General features: G+C 40.9%; 2 protein-coding genes across 2 annotated transcripts; one reads left to right on the forward strand and one right to left on the reverse strand.

Moving 5' to 3' along the window:
* Nucleotides 1–2,428: 2,428 nt before the first annotated feature.
* LOC146654825 (olfactory receptor 11A1-like) lies at nucleotides 2,429–3,418 on the reverse strand. The gene is made up of 2 exons (XM_085380588.1): nucleotides 2,759–3,418; nucleotides 2,429–2,656 (listed from the first exon to the last, which is right to left on the reverse strand). The coding sequence occupies exons 1-2, from the start codon at nucleotides 3,416–3,418 to the stop codon at nucleotides 2,429–2,431; spliced, it is 888 nt and encodes a 295-aa protein (XP_085236714.1).
* Nucleotides 3,419–12,056: 8,638 nt separating this feature from the next.
* LOC146654826 (uncharacterized) lies at nucleotides 12,057–17,673 on the forward strand. The gene is made up of 2 exons (XM_085380750.1): nucleotides 12,057–12,101; nucleotides 16,064–17,673. The coding sequence occupies exons 1-2, from the start codon at nucleotides 12,064–12,066 to the stop codon at nucleotides 17,367–17,369; spliced, it is 1,344 nt and encodes a 447-aa protein (XP_085236876.1). The 5' UTR covers nucleotides 12,057–12,063; the 3' UTR covers nucleotides 17,370–17,673.
* Nucleotides 17,674–18,166: the final 493 nt, after the last annotated feature.

Here is an 18,166-nt window from a genome sequence, read left to right on the forward strand (position 1 = left end):
CTGATCTTCCTCACATTGATGGAGGACTGAGGATGTTTGGTCTGTTTGTGTCAAGCAGACGTCGATGACCACTGAAATCCTAAAGACTCAGGTGTCCTTAAAAACAAGTAAAATGTGAACATACATAGAAACAATGTGTGTGTGTTTGGTCTCCAACAGTGTTTATGTGGGTGGTACATGCCAAAGATGGAGATGGATGAAGGAGCCAAGGTTTCCCAGCACAACATTGGACTGGATCCAAATGATCAGTGTCATTCACCTCACATGTCAGTGGTTTAAAGTTGAGGCTGATCAGTGGATCTATATGGTCTTACATCCTTGGGTATGTTGCTATTGCAGCTACCATACCCTGCACCCTGCACAGGTCGCCTGTCTGTCGCAGGGCTAACACGCAGAGACAGACAACTCACATTCCCACCTATGGGTTCTTTAAATAAATAAATAAATAAATAAATAAAGGCAGATGAACAACCACTGATGTCCCCGTCCTGTTGTCTCGGGTTGCATCACGCTGCCTTGCCTGGGGTTAGCTTCTGTTTCTGGGGATGAGGGTTGAGTGTGCTCCCTTCTCAAGGTAAGCTAGGTTAGCCTTCTGGTGTGAGCTTTTCAAGTGCACTTTAAGGTTTGTGGGATTTTTTTCCCTTTAGAAATGTCCCTCATAATTTGTCTCTTTCCACTACAAGACACAAGACACTTGCTTTATCCAAAACACAGTCATATTCAAAGTAATCCCAAATTGGACTCTGGCGCTTTCTCCCGACTTTTCCTGACATGATTCTGCACGTGGGCGGAGCAGCGACACAGACGACTCGACTAATGTGCTGCCACCTGCTGGCACAATGAGACACAGCAAGAAAAAAATCTGGAAACGAAACTTTATTTTCACCCAGGACACGCTCACATCAATGAAAACTAAACACATTTTGCTATAAATTCAGTTAATTTTAGTTTTATGAACACTCATTACAGTTTTAGTTAGTTTTGCTTTTTTTGTTTTTATTTTTATTTCCGTTAACGAAAATGTTTTTACACTTCTAGTTGTCGTTATTTCGTTAGTTTTCGTTAACGATAATAACCTTGTACTATAGCATTTAATGTTCATTTTTCAAGCCATACTCTTTTGGGGAATAGTTTGTAGCCTGAAGTAATTGTAACAGCTGTTTAGAAGTCAGACAATTTTTAAGTTCATTGGACATGATTACAGTAATTTTGGTTGTGTTGTGATGTCCAACCACTGTTTTGTTTTGTTTGTTAGTATAAGTTATTACCATGTTTTAGTTATAGAAGCAAGCCAAAACAAATCACATTTTAGGGCTCTTGGTTTTGTGCTTGTGGGTGAAAATGTTATTTTCAAGCTTTTCTCCGTCACATTTTAGTATTTGCATTCCTGTTGCCATAGTGCCTTAAGGCTCTTACGTTTGAAAAAAAAAAGAAAGAAAAAAAATGATTTTACCCGAGGAAGTCTCACCTTTTACCTTTGGGCCAGTATTCGTAGAAAATTCAGTGTTAACTTTGTCATAGGCACTAGAATGTTGAATTCAGGATCCTGCAGATGTTTGTGAGGTACACTTTGGAAGAGATGCACTCACATGACTCATGTATAATCTGGACTGCTGTTACAACTTACAATTGTATACTGTTTTGAAAAATACACGTCATTGTTCAAAAATGTTTTAGTTGTTAGTTTGATTGGAAAAAAAAGTACAGTACATACACTGTGTGTGTGTCTATATATATATATAGACACACACACATATTTATAGCATAAAATTATCTTGTCAATCTAACACATGGTAGTCAAATACAATTAACATAGAAGAGCTCTTTACATTTTACATAACCAGTTAATGTCTGATAAACAAGTAGTTTCTATAAATATTTGACATGAAAGAAAAGCATAACCCCTAATCCCATTTTTTCAGTGCAGCAAGATCAAATATCTCAGTGAGGGAAACAGTTGTGTTGTGAGACTTAATATTTATAGAAAATGTTCTCACTATTAAATGGCAGTAAGTGAGTTCACTTTGAATCATGTGATGGAAATTTATCAACCAATAGAACTTTATATTCATGTGATTTCAGTTTAAATGTGTAATTTTATGCAAGAATTAGCAAAAATATATTTTTATTTTGTTATCTGTTCAAAGTGTTTATGTACAGTTGTTGATGGATCATCTTTTGCTTTTACTTTGCTGTTTGTGTGTTGATCCATTCCCTCTGGAAGTTAGACACACTGATCCCAAACCACCCGACTGTTTATCTCTGCTCAAGTGAAAAACACACATCACACAAAATAAATGTTACGTGCTGCAAGCGTAACAACAGAAAACTAAGTCACTCATATTAGTTTATTTGTTCAAGCATACTGACAAAAACAGATTTTGAATGATTTCAGCTCCAAAATAAGTTTCCTTTTAATCGACATGCATTAACAATAACTCTGACTTTGGTGGCTTTTGGAGAAGATATCACTGCTACAACTGAACAAACGTGTCAGTGAACCACAAAACAGCTGTTTACATGCAATGCGTATTTTGGTCATTTTCAGCCCGTACAGTAGCGGTGTGAAGAGCGGCTGGCATGTCAGAAAGTACAATGATGATAAAATGCCAAAAACATTTGGCACACCACTGGTGTCAAATCTGCTTTGTAATATCTGAAAACAGCAACCAAAGAAAAAGTTCAAGATGGAGGCGAGGTGAGGCGTGCAGGTGCTGACGGCTTTCTGTCGAGTCTGCTTGGAGCCAGAAAAACAGACTTTGAGGATCCTCACGTAGGTGTACAGGATTAAAACAAGAGGAATAATGACAGAGATGAAAGTGTAAATGAGTCCAAAGATGTTGTGGACTCTGGTGTCAGAGCAGGCCAGTTTAATGATGGCGTAGTTTCCACAAAAAACTTTATTGATGACGTTTCCACAGAGCTGTAGAGGAGCACTCAAAGATATAAGCACGACAATCATAATAAAAGGTAATAACCATGTCAGAGAAATCAGCGAGGTGACTGTTTTAAGTGTCATACATGATTTATATTGAAGAGGCCAGCAGATGGCATAATATCTGTCATAAGACATGACGACAAAGTTTATAAACTCCACACAAGCATAAGTGTACACACAGAAAACCTGCAGGAAACAAAATGAAACAGAAACAGTGTGAACATCAGAGAGGATCTGAAGCAGGAGGAACGGAAACAGCCCTGTACTACCATACAGCTCATTCACAAACAGGCTGCACAGAAACATGTACATAGGTTCATGTAAGCTTCTGTTCACACAGATAACCACAATCAGCAGGAGGTTCGCACAAATGATTGCAGCATAAGACGTAAGAATAATGAGGAAATACAAGTATCTGTATGCACCAGTGTCAAAGTAGGGACTTAGAGTGAAATGTGTAATCTCTGTAGTGTTTATCATCATCCTTGAGGCTCAGAATACCTCACAGGAACTTGTTTCTTGTTCTTTTCTTGCAGGTTACCTGAAGTTCAGTTAACGTCACATAACAGGAACAGCTTGGAAACATTCTCCAAACATACCATTCTGCTATACAATACAAAAACTGAGACACTGCACAGCACAGCCTGACTACCAGTCGCTCCCCACTGAGCTGCAACTGTGTAACCCATTCACATCAGTTTAAATGTGCACAAACAGCATGACCTCATTACCCATCACCCACGGGTCCATCCTTGTTTCTGAAAGTACGAAGATGAGAGACACAGCAGTAGTTAGGTACCGATAATCAAATGACTTCAGCAGGTGTGAGTTTAAAAGGTCAAAGTGTATGAGGGCACAATTAGAAACAGACAGAGGTGGGTAGTAACCAGTTACATTTACTTGAGTAAGTTTTTGAAAAAAATTACTTTTAAAGTACCTTTTTTGCACGATACTTTTTCCTTTTACTCGAGTACAACACAGCCCGCCCTCCAGCACCATCAGCAGCAGGAGCAGCAGAAACACCTCAACAGCAACGTTGTAGCCATCAGGTAAAACATCGGCTACGTTTGCTTTGCCTTGCCCCACCTCACAGCAGTGATATAGTATGATGCAATCCCATATTAGATTCTTGATGAATGTGTGTTGTTGTTATTCAGCCTGGTTCAATGTGCCCCTTTTTAACTTTGAGCACCCGCCCCTTTAAACGTCTCTGCACGGCCCTGCCTGAGAGCAAACTGCTGCTGAAGCTGAACCATCACCTCACTGAGTGAAGAATATGCAGAAATAGATGCACACCAGAGGTGGGACCAAGTCATTGTTTTGCAAGTCTCAAGTAAGTCGCAAGTCTTTATCCTCAAGTCTCAAGTCAAGTCTCAAGTAATGTCAGGCAAGTCAGAGTCGAGTCTCAAGTCACTGGTGTAAAAGTCCGAGTCAAGTCACAAGTCTGAAACTTTGAATTTCAAGTCCTTTCGAGTCTTTAAAAAAAAAAAAAACGAAAAAATAATGTTGCAGTTATGCTAAATGTAAATATTAGACCATGTAATTTTTAAATCTGTGTTTTTCTCAACACATGACAAAATAGTGAACTTAGAAAATATACACAAATTGTGAAATTGCACCTCTTTAAAATGCAGCTCAATTAAACCTAGCTCCAAGAATAATTTTCACCGACAGTTCTGAGATAAGCTGCATGTTATTCTTGGATGCGGTTGTAGGACCAGCTTTAAAATCGCATGACAAAAATATCATACACATTAAAAAAAACTGTATCACCAACGTAGCCTGGACAACATTTGCTAGTTAGATGAAGTCAGCTATCTCATCTTAGCATATTTATATGCATATTTATAATTATACGGTTCTTGGAGTGAGTGCATACACTCATGAAGTTTAGTAACTTCCGGTCACTGCAACAAGCCCAGGTACAGTTTACCGACCGATGGGTACAGGGACCATGAAATGCACCGTGTAGAACGAAAGACCATCGTACGTATCATAAGTTTACCGGTCTCACAAATCGTCTTCATAAATACACATTCATTAACCGTTTATTAATAGGACCTTTGAGCTCAACGGTAATTAATTAGTAGTGGAAATAATTTCTGGTAGCATCACAGAAATGTAGCAGTGACAATAATATTGTATGCTGTAATCGTACTGGGCAATTAGTGATACAAAAAACCTGTTTTATCCTGTGAATAAAAGTATATGTTTTTGTCAATGTACCATAATAACAGAAGCGAAACGCAATATTGTGTCAGGACAATTCACTATTTATGCACAATAAATAAAGGAGCATAGCGCGACCATTTCTGTTCAGCGCCAGACTTGCTTGTAACCTATATCACCAATTATGTTAAGAAAAATGACGCATTAACTACAACAGCAGACTGACCTTTGTGTAAATGCTTGGAGCAGACTAACCTGTGAGCTGGAGGGTTCTGGGACGTTATAATTGGTCTTTGAATGGCTGCAATCCAGGCCATCCTCGCCTCTTTGTTACTTCGGAAACATGGCTCGAACAATTTCTCTTCAACGACGTAATCCGATAACAACCGATCTCTTTACCCGTCGGCTTCCCGTGGCTGTCATGCGACCGGCTATTGCAGTTAATAATACAACAGCTTCTTGACATTTTTGTGTTTCTTTTTATCGCTGTATAACTGATTTTAATTGAAAGCCTGCGTGCGCTAGTACCGCTTGCCACGAGTTCCCAGAATCCTTTGCGGTTTTACCCCTGAATGACGTCACATTTTCAATCTCTATATAATATGCGTGTTAAATTTTATATTTGGGGTAAAATATCAAGTCTTTTCAAGTAAACCGGTTCAAGTCCAATTCAAGTCCCAAGTCATTGGTGTAAAAGTCCAAGTCAAGCCACAAGTCTTAGAACATTTTTTCAAGTCAAGTCTAAAGTCATAAAATTAATGACTCGAGTCTGACTCGAGTCCAAGTCATGTGACTCGAGTCCACACCTCTGATGCACACCCATACAACTTATGGTAACCTGAGCTGCCTTGTATGAACATATGTTGAAGATGCCTCGTTCTGTTTTCTCTGAGGCTGCTGTGCCATTTGGAGCAAACATGAATATAAAGTTTGCAGCACATCTTGTCACTGGAAATTGTTTGCACTGTTTATATATTTATATTATTTACTGCAGGTTTTGGTGAAAACAGCTTGATGTTGTGAAAATCTGAAATCTGGAAATTAGAATTGTTGTGCCTTATTTTGTTGATGTTTTTACACATATTCCTTTTGAAAATACTAAAGTTTGTATATTTATTTATTTTTTGTCTGATAGCATTTATTTATAAAATAAATCGGACATTTCAAACAGTTACTCACTACTTGAGTAGTCTTTTCGCCAAGTACTTTTTTACTCTTACTTGAGTAACTTTTTTGACGACTACTTTTCACTTTTACTTGAGTAATAATATTTTAAAGTAATGCTACTCTTACTTGAGTACAATTTTTGGATACTCGACCCACCTCTGGAAACAGATTGATCAGATATTGCTGTTTGAAAGGCGGCACAGCAGAACGCCTTTCGTTCATGTACAGGTCACATACAAACACCTCAATGTGTTTGTTCTTTACAAACAAATGTGGACATTTCTCTGACCATGTGAAGGAAAAAGTGAAAGTCTTTAGAACCAATAGCCTGTTGCTACTAATGAAGCCTATGCTGATGTAGCTGGATGGGCTACTCGCCTTTCCTTTTCTCTCTCCCTCCCTCGCTCTCGGCTGTGCAACTCGGTTAACTGGGAACCCACCTGCATATTGATTGCATGGTGGCGTCAGCCCGTATAAAGCTAAGCCGGTGTTTTTCTGGATCATTCCTCCCGTGCATTTGGCGCAAAGCAGCAGTAAATGCTGGCACACTGCGACGGACTGATCAGCAAGCGAGTAGATAATATGACAGCCACAGCGCGGCAGTTTTCTGATTTATTCCGGCGTTGTGGAGAGGGGTGCTCGAGTTATCTCCACCAGTGAGAGTAAAGCGCCTCCGGTCCTGGGGGTTTGATCGCTGCCTTCACCTCTCCGTGGCAATTCGCCCAGCCTTAATTGGAGAATCAAGACGCCTGCCTAGCCGCTGTTGTGAGGGCTCCTCCTCGGTGGAGCCTGCTGTCTTGTCCTGTTTTAGCTTGTCGTGAGACTGTTTTTATTAGGTGTGCTTACCTTTTCCTGGTTCACCTGGTTTTATTCTATTTTTATCCTGGACTGTTGCTCGTACCCACGCTTCTGTGATCGGGCTGGAGCGATCCTCTGCCCGAGTGTCCTGCTAGGAACTTTAAATCGCCTCAGTTGCAGGTCTCAGCCTGTGGGGAGCCAGACCGGCTTGCAATTGAGGCTTGGACAATTGCCACCAGCACGAGTTGTAGTTTGATCCGTGGGGTATAAGTCTTCCAGTACTGACCTTACTTTGAGTTTGATTCCATAAAAAGTGACAAAAACATTAGTGTCCATCGTGCGTGGGAAGAAAACTTCTTTTTACAGCGAAAAAACCCCTAAACTTCCAACAAGCACCGAGTAGCTACGACGTAATGGGAAACTCACAGAGAAACTCGCGGATTCTTCCACTGACCGCGGCACACCTGCACCAGGGTAAACCTCCGCCTGCCCCACTCCTGCTTTACAGGTGAAAATAGAGCAACAGCACCGCTGAGTCTTTGACTTTATTTATTTTCTGCTGTGTTTTACTTGCATCTATTTGAAAGAGTGAGTGTAAATACAAAAAATATTTTATTTTATGAGCTGGAATGTGCAGAAAATAGGTTTAAATGTAAATGTAAAACTAATTTCTTCCAGTCAGAGAATGTTGCATATAATTAAATGTTTGTTTGATGCATAAAGTTAAAAGATTAAAACTAATAAAACAAGTTTTAAAAGGAGACTTTTCCATTTGATTACATTTTGTATGATGGATTATGCAGAAAAAGTAGAATTGGGCTGAAAGATCTATCACTTTATCACCTCTTCAGGTTGTAAATCGTGTTTTTAAAAAGTAACTAAGTAACTACCGTATTTTCACGACCATAAGGCGCACTGTGCTAAAAGGCGCAGTCTCAGTTATGTGTGCCCTTACTGTATTTAACACACACATAAGGCGCACTGGATCATAGGGCGCATACAAGTACCGTATGCGTATTTAAAAATAAAGCGGGAGCAAACCTGAATTCGGTACCTTACTCACATTTCTATTGCCGGTAATCGTCATCATCAACAACACACAAGCATACAAGTGTGCGTATTTAAAAATAAAGCAGGAGCAAAACAAAGTTTGGTACTCACATTTTTATCATCAATCAAACCCATCGAAGTCCTCATCCTCTGTGTCTGAATTGAACAGCTGCGCTAAATCTCCATCAAACATGCCAGGTTCACTGTCTTCACCGTCAGAGTCACTTTCCGTGCTGTGCGGCTCCTCGGAAATGATGCCGGCTTTTGCGAAAGCTCGAACAACAGTGCCAGCAGACATGTTAGCCCAAGCATCTACAATCCATTGGCAAATTGTGGCGTAACTCGCCCGGCGCTGCCTTCCACTCTTAGTGAAACTGTGGTCTCCATCGGTCATCCATCGCTCCCACGCCGCTCGCAGCCTTACTTTGAACGGGCGGTTCACACTGATGTCCAGCGGTTGGAGTTCCTTTGTCAGGCCTCCCGGAATGACAGCAAGCTCACAGTTCATTTGTTTCACTAGTTTTTTTTCACATCGTCTGTGAGATGGGCACGCATAGAGTCACAGATCAACAGCGATGGTGATGCGTGGAAAAAACCACCTGGTCTCCTTACATACACCTCCCTCAGCCAGTCTTTCATCATTTCCTCATCCATCCAGCCCTTCTCATTTGCCTTAATGATGATTTCTGCTGGAAACTTCTCTTTAGGCAAAGTCTTTCTCTTAAAAATCACCATAGGCGGCAGTTTCTGTCCATTAGCATGGCAGCCAAGCACAACAGTAAAAGAAGACTTTTCATACCCCGTTGTGCGTATCGCTACCGTGCTGGTCCCCTTCTTCTCCACAGTGTGACTCACCGGGATGTCAAAAGTGAGCGGGACCTCGTCCATGTTAGTGATGTGGCTGGGCTGGATGTTTTTGTCGCCGATGTGTTTGCTGCAGTAGGAGCGGAAGATGGCCAGCTTTTCCTTATAATCCGCTGGAAGTTGCTGCGCTACCGTAGTCCCGGTCCTGATGGAAAAATGGCACCGTTTCATAAAAAGTGAAAGTGAAACTGCTTTTAGCCGAATGGTGACCGTCGAAACGCTTCTCCCGCTCGCTCTTTGCTCGATGATCCACCGCTCGAGTCTTTCCTCCAACTCGGGCCACCTCGCCTTATGTCCGCGGAAACTCAGCTGCGTTTTCTTGACCTGCCGGAGCTTGTTTTCCAGCTTCCTCCACTTGCGAACCATCGATTCGTTAATCTTAAATTCTCTCGCCGCTGCTCGATTTCCATGTTCCTCCGCGTAGCTGATGGCCTTCAGTTTAAACTGTGCTTCGTAAGCGTGTCTTTGCCATTTTCAGGGTTGTTAAAACAACGATGTCCTGCATAATGCACATACCTGTTCTTTTATACAGGTATGTGCGATTGTCCCGGTATTTACGATCAACGCCCACACTTCACCCTTTAACGTTCTCATGGTGTTCTCTACTACGTCCTCCTTACAACACATAGGGCGCACTGCGCTATAGGGCGCGCCGCACTTTTTGAAGAAAATCTAAGACTTTTAAGTGTGCCTTATAGTTGTGAAAATACGGTAAGTAATTAATTACTTTTGAAAATAAGTAATCAGTAAAGTAACGGGATTACTTTTTTGGGGAAGTAATCAGTAATTAGTTACTGATTACTTTTTTCAAGTAACTTGACCAACACTGGTAGCGAGCCTGACGCTCAGTGTCCTTTTATTCTTTTAACATATTTTTCTGTGTTGTATTTCAGTGAAAGGAGGACGAGCCAGTGGCCCTGGGACCTCAGGTGGTGGGTCGTTTTCACACTTTCTTTTGTACAGCACCGGGTGGGCTGTAGTGATTTTCTTTTTGTGTGATTTTCTTTTGGGTCCACGGCTGCTGGTGAGTCCAAGTTCCATGATTGTTTTACTTTGTCTTGTGTGTAGTCTTCAGTCATTAATGATTCAATGATATGTGCACATGAATGAACTTCATCAGCAGCTTCTGAATGGGTTAAACACAGAGCGATGAGAGTTAACAGACTCGGTAAACCAGCTCCGAAGGACTTGGCTCCATCTAGTGGACATTCTTAGAATAACTATCAGTTTCTAAAAATGGTCTTTGTATTCCAGGTTGTATTTAGCTGTCAGTTTACAGGCTGATCTGTTCTTTCATGTTGATGTATTTTGTATTTAGCTCCATCTAAAGCACAGAGAGCTCTGGTTTATATTTCTGTAATTCTAATGTCTCAGTTTTAAATGGTCTTTGTCTTCCATCCATCCATCTTCATCCGCTTTATCCGAGGCCGGGTCGCGGGGGCAGCAGCCTGAGCAAAGAGGCCCAGACCTCCCTCTCCCCAGCCACCTCCTCCAGCTTGTCCGAGGGAACACCAAGGCGTTCCCAGGCCAGCCGAGAGATATAATCTGTCCAGCGTGTCCTGGGTCTGCCCCGGGGCCTCCTCCCGGTGGGACATGCCTGGAACACCTCACCCAGGAGGCGCCCAGGGGCCATCCTTGTCAGATGCCCGAACCACCTCAGCTGGCTCCTTTCGATGTGGAGCAGCAGCGGCTCTACTCTGAGCCCCTCCCGGATGGCCGAACTTTCACCCTATCTCTAAGGGAGAGGCCAGCCACCCTTCGGAGGAAGCTCATTTCTGCCGCTTGTATCCGCGATCTCGTTCTTTGTCTTTGTCTTCTACGTAAAATATTTAATGATTCATTTATGTGATGAAGAAAGATGGACACATTAAAGACGAAATAACAAACAGGAAATCTGTAGTGGAGAAGAGGAAATGTTGCCACCTGGTGGCTGTGAAAATGATTGCCTGATTATTTGTTCCAGTATGATATCATTCTGAGTATTATTCCTCCTACAGATGCTGTCTCTTTTCTCTCTCTTCTTTTTTGAGCTCTTTGATTTGTATTGAAGGAATCTGAAGGATTTTTCAGCCTGAATTTCTTTTTGTTTGGTTTGAGTTGAGTCTTGATGTTTTTTAATAAATGCATTAACAATGAACTCCATGTTGCATTAAACTGAAGCATCATCTTCAGTTTCCAGTAAGTCAGATCAGGTAAAATCTGAAAACTTGCTATCAAGTTCTGTGTACCAGGTTTTGAGGTAGGTGGTTTTGTTGTGGTGCTCGCTATGGCTCAGGGTCTGAATGTTTGGGTCTGCCTTTTTCCAAACACAGACTCAAAATATTTATGATAATTGTCAAATCCTTAATGAATACATTTTCTGTTAAGCCCTTAGTGACAATCTTACACATTTACAGTAGAATTGTGCAGCTTAGTCCTAAAGTACAGTCTACCAAATGTGCTGTTGACAGCATCAAAATCCAAAAACTAATTTAACTGTCTTCCACATTATGCATATCAGCAGAGAAATCAACATGGCAGACTCCAGGAGGTGTTTTTGTTGAGCACATTGTCAGCAACCTTTTGTCTTATTTCATTTGTGTGTCTGATCTTCCTCACATTGATGGAGGACTGAGGATGTTTGGTCTGTTTGTGTCAAGCAGACGTCGATGACCACTGAAATCCTAAAGACTCAGGTGTCCTTAAAAACAAGTAAAATGTGAACATACATAGAAACAATGTGTGTGTGTTTGGTCTCCAACAGTGTTTATGTGGGTGGTACATGCCAAAGATGGAGATGGATGAAGGAGCCAAGGTTTCCCAGCACAACATTGGACTGGATCCAAATGATCAGTGTCATTCACCTCACATGTCAGTGGTTTAAAGTTGTGGCTGATCAGTGGATCTATATGGTCTTACCAGAAACACTTAGCAGTAATTTACTGTCAAGCAAACAGAAACATTGACCACTGTGTTTGAAGAAGGCCCTCTGTTCTGTATTAACAGAGTACAAGGTCTTCCAAAATGATTCAGTCCAAGATTTGAGGCAAACACCATGTGTATAAAGAACGTCAGCCTCAAACAGCAGACTGCAGACGATGCAGCAGATGCAGCAGATGCAGCAGATGCAGCAACTGTAAGTTGGTGTTTTTCCCTCTAAGCTGAGATCATTGGATTTCAGAGATTAACTAACACTAATAGCTAATAGATGCATGGATACAAATTTAACCCAAATTATTTACTCAAAGCAACAGAATTCATCATCTTGCATAGATTTAACAGTAAAGGATACTGTAGTTATTTTACTGTTGTATAAAGCTAATACTCAACTTTAAACATGTCCATTCCTAGAGTGATGCATTTGATTTACTTAAGTTCATAAATATGTAACATGGTGTAATTAAAAAAACTAATGATAACACAGATGTTTCCAGATTTTAGAGATCATTGAACAGTGTCAGAAGGAGATTGTTTGATTCTAGTAGTCACTGTTTCTTTGACCCTCTGGGTTGGTTCAAAATCACCACCCTTTCAGCTTGTTCGTGGCCACCAACAGATTAGGTCTGTAATTTTTATTATCTTTATGTTTTTTTGCCATTTTTTCTGCATAAAGCTTTTAAGTAACTTCAGCTCTTTTCATAAATATAAAATAATTATTACTTTTTAAATTTTTAACCCTTTAAACACCAGTTTGTTTGTCCACTGCACCAGCTGGAAGACAACCTCAAATCTCGCAATTTTATATAATTACATTGCTACTGAAATTTCTTGTATTGTTAATAGTAGAGTCTGGGGCATGTAATTGATTCACATCAACATTGATTATAATGCATTGTTATTTTTGTGCAGGGAGAGCAAAAACATAAAAACTCCCTCTCAGTCTGTTCGTGGCCAAAAATGGCCACCCCTTGTTTACTTTTACAAAATGCTATAAAATTCATATATATTAAGAAAAATTTCCACTTTTTTTTTGACTTGATTTTTTTAGATTAGCACCAGTGCTGTTCATGAAAATCAAAATTTCATTCAAATTCAGAATTTTAACCCTTTAAATACCAGTTAAATCACATAATTTTAATGATTTACATGGGGATAAAAGCATAAAATCCCCATTTTTCTTTCTAAATAATACATGCAAACTGATTTATTTTCTAACCATGATGGAGGTTAGATGAATAGCAATAAAGTATCAATGAGTTTTATGTATCTTTGTTTTTTTGTGCAGTGACAGAAAAACAAAAAAAAATCCCTCTCAGCTTGTTCGTGGCCAAAAATGGCCACCCCCTGTTTACATTTACAAAATACTATAAAATTAATATATATTAAAACATTTTTCTACTTTCATTGACTTGATTTTTTAAATTAGCACCAGTCCTAGTCATGAAAACCAAAATATAATTCAAATTCAGATATTATACCCTTTGAATACCAGTCAGATTATGTGTTATTGCTACGCTTTTGGGGGGAAATAGTAATAAAGTTCACATTTTTTAGCATATGAATGGTGAAACCTAATATTTTTTACTGTCATTGCAGGTCAGTAACAGTAACTGTAACAATGATTTATTTTTACTTCATTTATTTATTTATTAATTTTTTCTTTGGGGGGGAATGAATGGCCAAAGAGAATATCACACATGGTGTGTTAGTGGCCAGAAAGGCAATTTAATGACCAAATAACCCCTGAAATGACCAAGAAAATTTATATTCCAGTATGTGTGTGCTTCTGCGTGCATCCTCATTAGCAGCACGATGTACTAACCACAGTAGAGTGGTTGTTGTAGGCACACTTTCTGCACCTGGTGCAAGGGGCTGCTGTTCCAGTCCTGCAGGTGCGCCTTTTGCACCTTCTTCTCATTTCGTTGGTGGGGTGTGGGTCACACTCTGGGTCAGACTACTGTATCTTGAGATCAATGGCAGAAGTGGCTGAGGGACATGGGTGTCTTGCAGTTGTTGAGGTCACCAGCATGTGTCCCAGCTCTCCCAGGATCACTCTTCATCTGTAGGTTGTAGAGCACTCCCCCACTTCAGTGAAGTTGTTTCCGGTGGGACAAAGGCATCGTATCCCAAGACATCCAGGAGATTGGAGAGAAGAGCCAGCAGCCATCAGTTAGTTTTCCTTCTGCAACTCGAGGTGCCAACATCCTCTCTAAGTTATCCAAGCAGTATTTGTGCCTATTGTAGTCCAGGATTGCTTCTTGCTTTCACGCATCCTTTATTCCCCATCATCGACTGCTGGTTCCTTGTGTGTTGCTGTCAAAAGAAGCACATTCCTCTGTTGCTTTGGCATGTGGGATATTGCTGTGGAAGTTTTATTGAAGCCAAAGACAGACAACAAAATCTTCCTCTGTTGCAACTGAAGGAGCTGGGGAGGAAGCTCTGGGTTGTTTCCCCTGTGCCAGTTTTCATCTGAGGAGTTCCTCTACCAAGGTGCCCGAAGGAAAGACGTTGTCCTCGGAGCTCCTCCGTCAGTTGGAGTCTGAACCCTGTTCCCTTTTTTACTTCCTGAGAACTTCCAGTGTTGTCATCCAACATGCTATGTATTGCTTTATTCTGGTTTAGGCTCACATCTCCACTTCATCTATGATCCTCCAGTCCTCACACCTTGGCCTCCCGTGCAGCTTTGTAAGGGTGCACAGCAGCTAAAAGATCTCCTTTGTTATAAAAACGTCAAAAGTAGATCTCAGGCTGCTAATGCAGGGAACTGCATACAGGCTGAGCCCTGGTTTGATACCAGTGGGTACTGGATGTAGAGCAGTCTCTCTTCAGTGGTGGGACCCACATGGTTTTCCTTTCATGAGGGATCCACTCGGTCACTCTCCTCGGTCTCAGAAAATGCTCCTATGTTCTTTTCCATCAGCTGCTCGGCCTCCACCTCCATGCCCCCCAACCCCAATCCTCCCCCAAAGAAGAGGATTCAGGCACTGGCTAGTACTCATCATCTTTGGAGAGGAAGTTTCTTCATCTTGGGCAGATGTCTTTTCTTCAAGGACAGAGGACTGCTGCTGTCCTTGCTCTCTGACCAGATCACACAGACAGTGCTTGAAGCAGTGATGACCTTCTTGCCATACAGCCAGAATAAATGATCTGGAAGCTGTTAGGCTGACTTACAGCAGTAGCTCTGTCTGCACCTGCAGAAACTCCAGGACACGTTTACAGTGTTTGTTGTTGTTTGTGCTCCAGCTGCAGCTGCAGGTTTGAACTCTGCAAAATGTCCTGTGATTGGGTTGTTTTTGTTTTTGTTTCTAGAGTTGATATTTTGGGTGTGGTCTCTTTTTATGAAAAATACAAGAGTAAAAGTGTTTTTAACATGTGCTTCAAAGCTGAGTTTGACTGGGAAGCTCAAAGCTCAACAGCCTGCATCCACAGAAATTCACTGCAGCCTATGTAATGTTTGAATTTATTCCAGTCTATCTTGCAAATACATATTTGTGCTGCAATGTCATGCACAAACACAAACTATTAGATCCTTAAGATCAAACCTATGTCAAAATTGTGTCATTATTTTTGGTCCATTGGAGTGTGGTAGGCCATCAAAGGCCGCTACTAGAAACTCTGAATATTACATGAAATCGCTTGTTTGGCCAAAAATGGGTAAATGATGTAATTTGGTAAAAAACATTAAAAACTACAATTTTCATGTGTTGAGTTTAGAATGAAAGCAATTTTACCTAAATCGCATGATATAGTACTGTCAGTAACAAGGAATCAAAAAAGGTGGTTATAATGGGTTTCAATTGGCCACAAATGGCCACGATAGAGTCAAGAGGAACAATTTGGTGTATAGTGAATATTATTGACATTATTAAGGAGCTGATGTTGAAAATTAAAAAATCTGAAAGAAATACACACCTTTGGGAAGTTTCATTCCACTTGCATTAACAGAACGAAAATGGTTGAAAAAAGAAAAGTGAAGTGGCCACAGATGGCCAGGATAGAGCCCAGAGGGTCCATGATCGCAACCCAAACTACCATCAGCGTCTCACTGTAACAAAGCCCAACAATATGAGCAGACATACGTCAGTTTGGTGTTGTGTTTCCTGCTCTTACTGATGTATGATTGTAAAGAGTTGTTCTCCTCTCTCTCGTCCTCTACAGAGCTAAAATGAAGGATCAAAGGAGACTCCCCTCACTCTTCCTCACTCTTGTCCTTTGCGTCTCTCCATGGTCCACCTCTGGAAAAACATTCTACAGCCACCATGGGATAAAATGCACCGACGACTGTCATCCTCAGGGCTTATTGCAGACATACCAGTGCACAGTACACAAGACAGATGGCACAGAAGAACTACAGTACTGTTCACCAATGAGTGGGGTGGACTACAAGGGAAACGTGTGCTTTTATTGCTGTGAGCAGCACAACAATGGCTACTACCAGTGTGAAACAGCCTCGGGTTTGGGATACTGTGGAGATGTGATAGAGGACTTAAACCATTACACCTTAACATATGGTATGCCGTGTTATGATAGCTGTGAAACGCGCGGTCAGAACTACTACTGGTGCCATTCCACAAAGGGGTGGGATTACTGCTCACCAAGAAAAAACGTTGATTACAAAGGCAACGCCTGTCGCCAAGACCATCCCTGTGACACACATGGACGAGATTACCACTGGTGCTATTTGGACAAAGGAGGCTGGGACAAGTGTGGACGAGTGGAGCCAAAGGCAGTGATTCATGACACCATATCCCGAAAACGCTGCACTGATGACTGCCAGTATTCTCGCTACTTCTGGTGCCACATTCATGGTAGCTGGGACTACTGCTCACCTGCGCCAGACGTCACCTACAGAGGTGTGCCTTGTCGCTCAGATCACAATTGTGGAGACCATGGCAAGGGATATAGCTGGTGCTACACAACAGACAACGATGACTGGGATTACTGTGGAGTCATCTCTCCTGGAGAGTGCAGGTATTCTGTGCCACACCGCACCAAACGGCAACCCAAGAAACCCAATCAAACTAACCCACCACAGCTGATCTGTACTCGGGAGGACAACAGCAGGAGGAGAGTGACCATGTTCGAAGCAGTAGAAAATCACCAAACCATCGCAGACTCTCATAATTACCGTGCCGAAGCATTCAATTTAATTAATAAATGGGACGGCCGGGGCCTGGGCCAACAGGCCAGGTCCAACTTGGTTACATCAAGAAACCTTCGCATTGACCTACAGGGTCTGTTTAACAGGAGTAATCAGCAGTATTACAACCTGCAGGTCCAGGTGAAGAGCCAACGTGTTAGTGGAAAAAGCACAACTCTGGCACACAATGAAGCCCCTGTTGACACTCCACTTGAGTACATGCGTTTGGCCCTCAGGGAGAGTTTACGGAACCGAGCCACGGTTTCACTGGAAGTGACTGACCAACCAATAAACAACGACAACAGCTGTCACAAACGTCATTAATATTATCACTGAAACATATGTAGCTAATGAATGAGACAGAAAACTCTATTAACTTTATTTCTTCATCAGTTGCTCAATCACTGAATTCCACATAATAACCAGACAACTGTCAGACGATAAGCCTGAGTTATTCTGAGGCTTTGTACCATCACATGAAGATAACAGTAGTCTTCCATTTTTATTTCATTTTTGTTGTAAATATAGTTTAATATCTATCAATTCATTGTGTTTCAGGCTTAAAAAGCAATTCTGTAGTGAAACAGTGTAAAATGACCAAATTAAAATTCTATATTTGTACTTTGTACGATGCATTTATTCAAACAATAATAAAGATAATGCCAAATAAACACATTTTTTAAAGACATTTCATTTCATTTTTACAGTTTGGCGAAAACAAATATTTTGTCAGGATAATATCACAAAGCCTGCGAGGACAAACTAATGATCATACTTTCTGTGGGTCATTGGTTTTAAAAAACAAAATATTTACAACAGCTGTTCACATTAAATCCATCTCGGTTTGAGGAATTTTTAATTAGTCTGTCGCTTCAGCTTAAACCTCTCTGAGACTTTCTCACGGATTTTCACCTCAGTAACTTTTCCTATTGTACATTTTATTATTTTTATTACATTTATATTTAAAGGCATTTTAAATGTGACAAACCCACAATCGACATGTGCAGCTGCTGGAGCCAGATATAACAAACCTTCTGAATTAGCTGCTGAATTACACAAACCCACAGAGTTTACTCTTTTCAACAGACTGCATTTTGTTCTGAATAACGTTGCAAATATTG

The sequence above is a fragment of the Rhamphochromis longiceps genome, linkage group LG14 (assembly GCF_057381845.1).
Source record: "Rhamphochromis longiceps isolate RC_006_pf linkage group LG14, R_longiceps_female_GT1.1, whole genome shotgun sequence".
Classification (NCBI taxonomy): domain Eukaryota; kingdom Metazoa; phylum Chordata; class Actinopteri; order Cichliformes; family Cichlidae; genus Rhamphochromis; species Rhamphochromis longiceps.

Bases quoted from the DNA above. Each gene is read 5' to 3' on its own strand.
- LOC146654825 (XM_085380588.1), bottom strand. From the start codon at position 3,418: ATGATAAACACTACAGAGATTACACATTTCACTCTAAGTCCCTACTTT. The intron at 2,657-2,758 runs GTCTGTTTTTCT...TGCTGTTTTCAG, and splicing joins CCTACGTGAGGATCCTCAAA to ATATTACAAAGCAGATTTGA.
- LOC146654826 (XM_085380750.1), top strand. From the start codon at position 12,064: ATGCAGCAGATGCAGCAGATGCAGCAGATGCAGCAACT. The intron at 12,102-16,063 runs GTAAGTTGGTGT...CGTCCTCTACAG, and splicing joins ATGCAGCAGATGCAGCAACT to AGCTAAAATGAAGGATCAAA.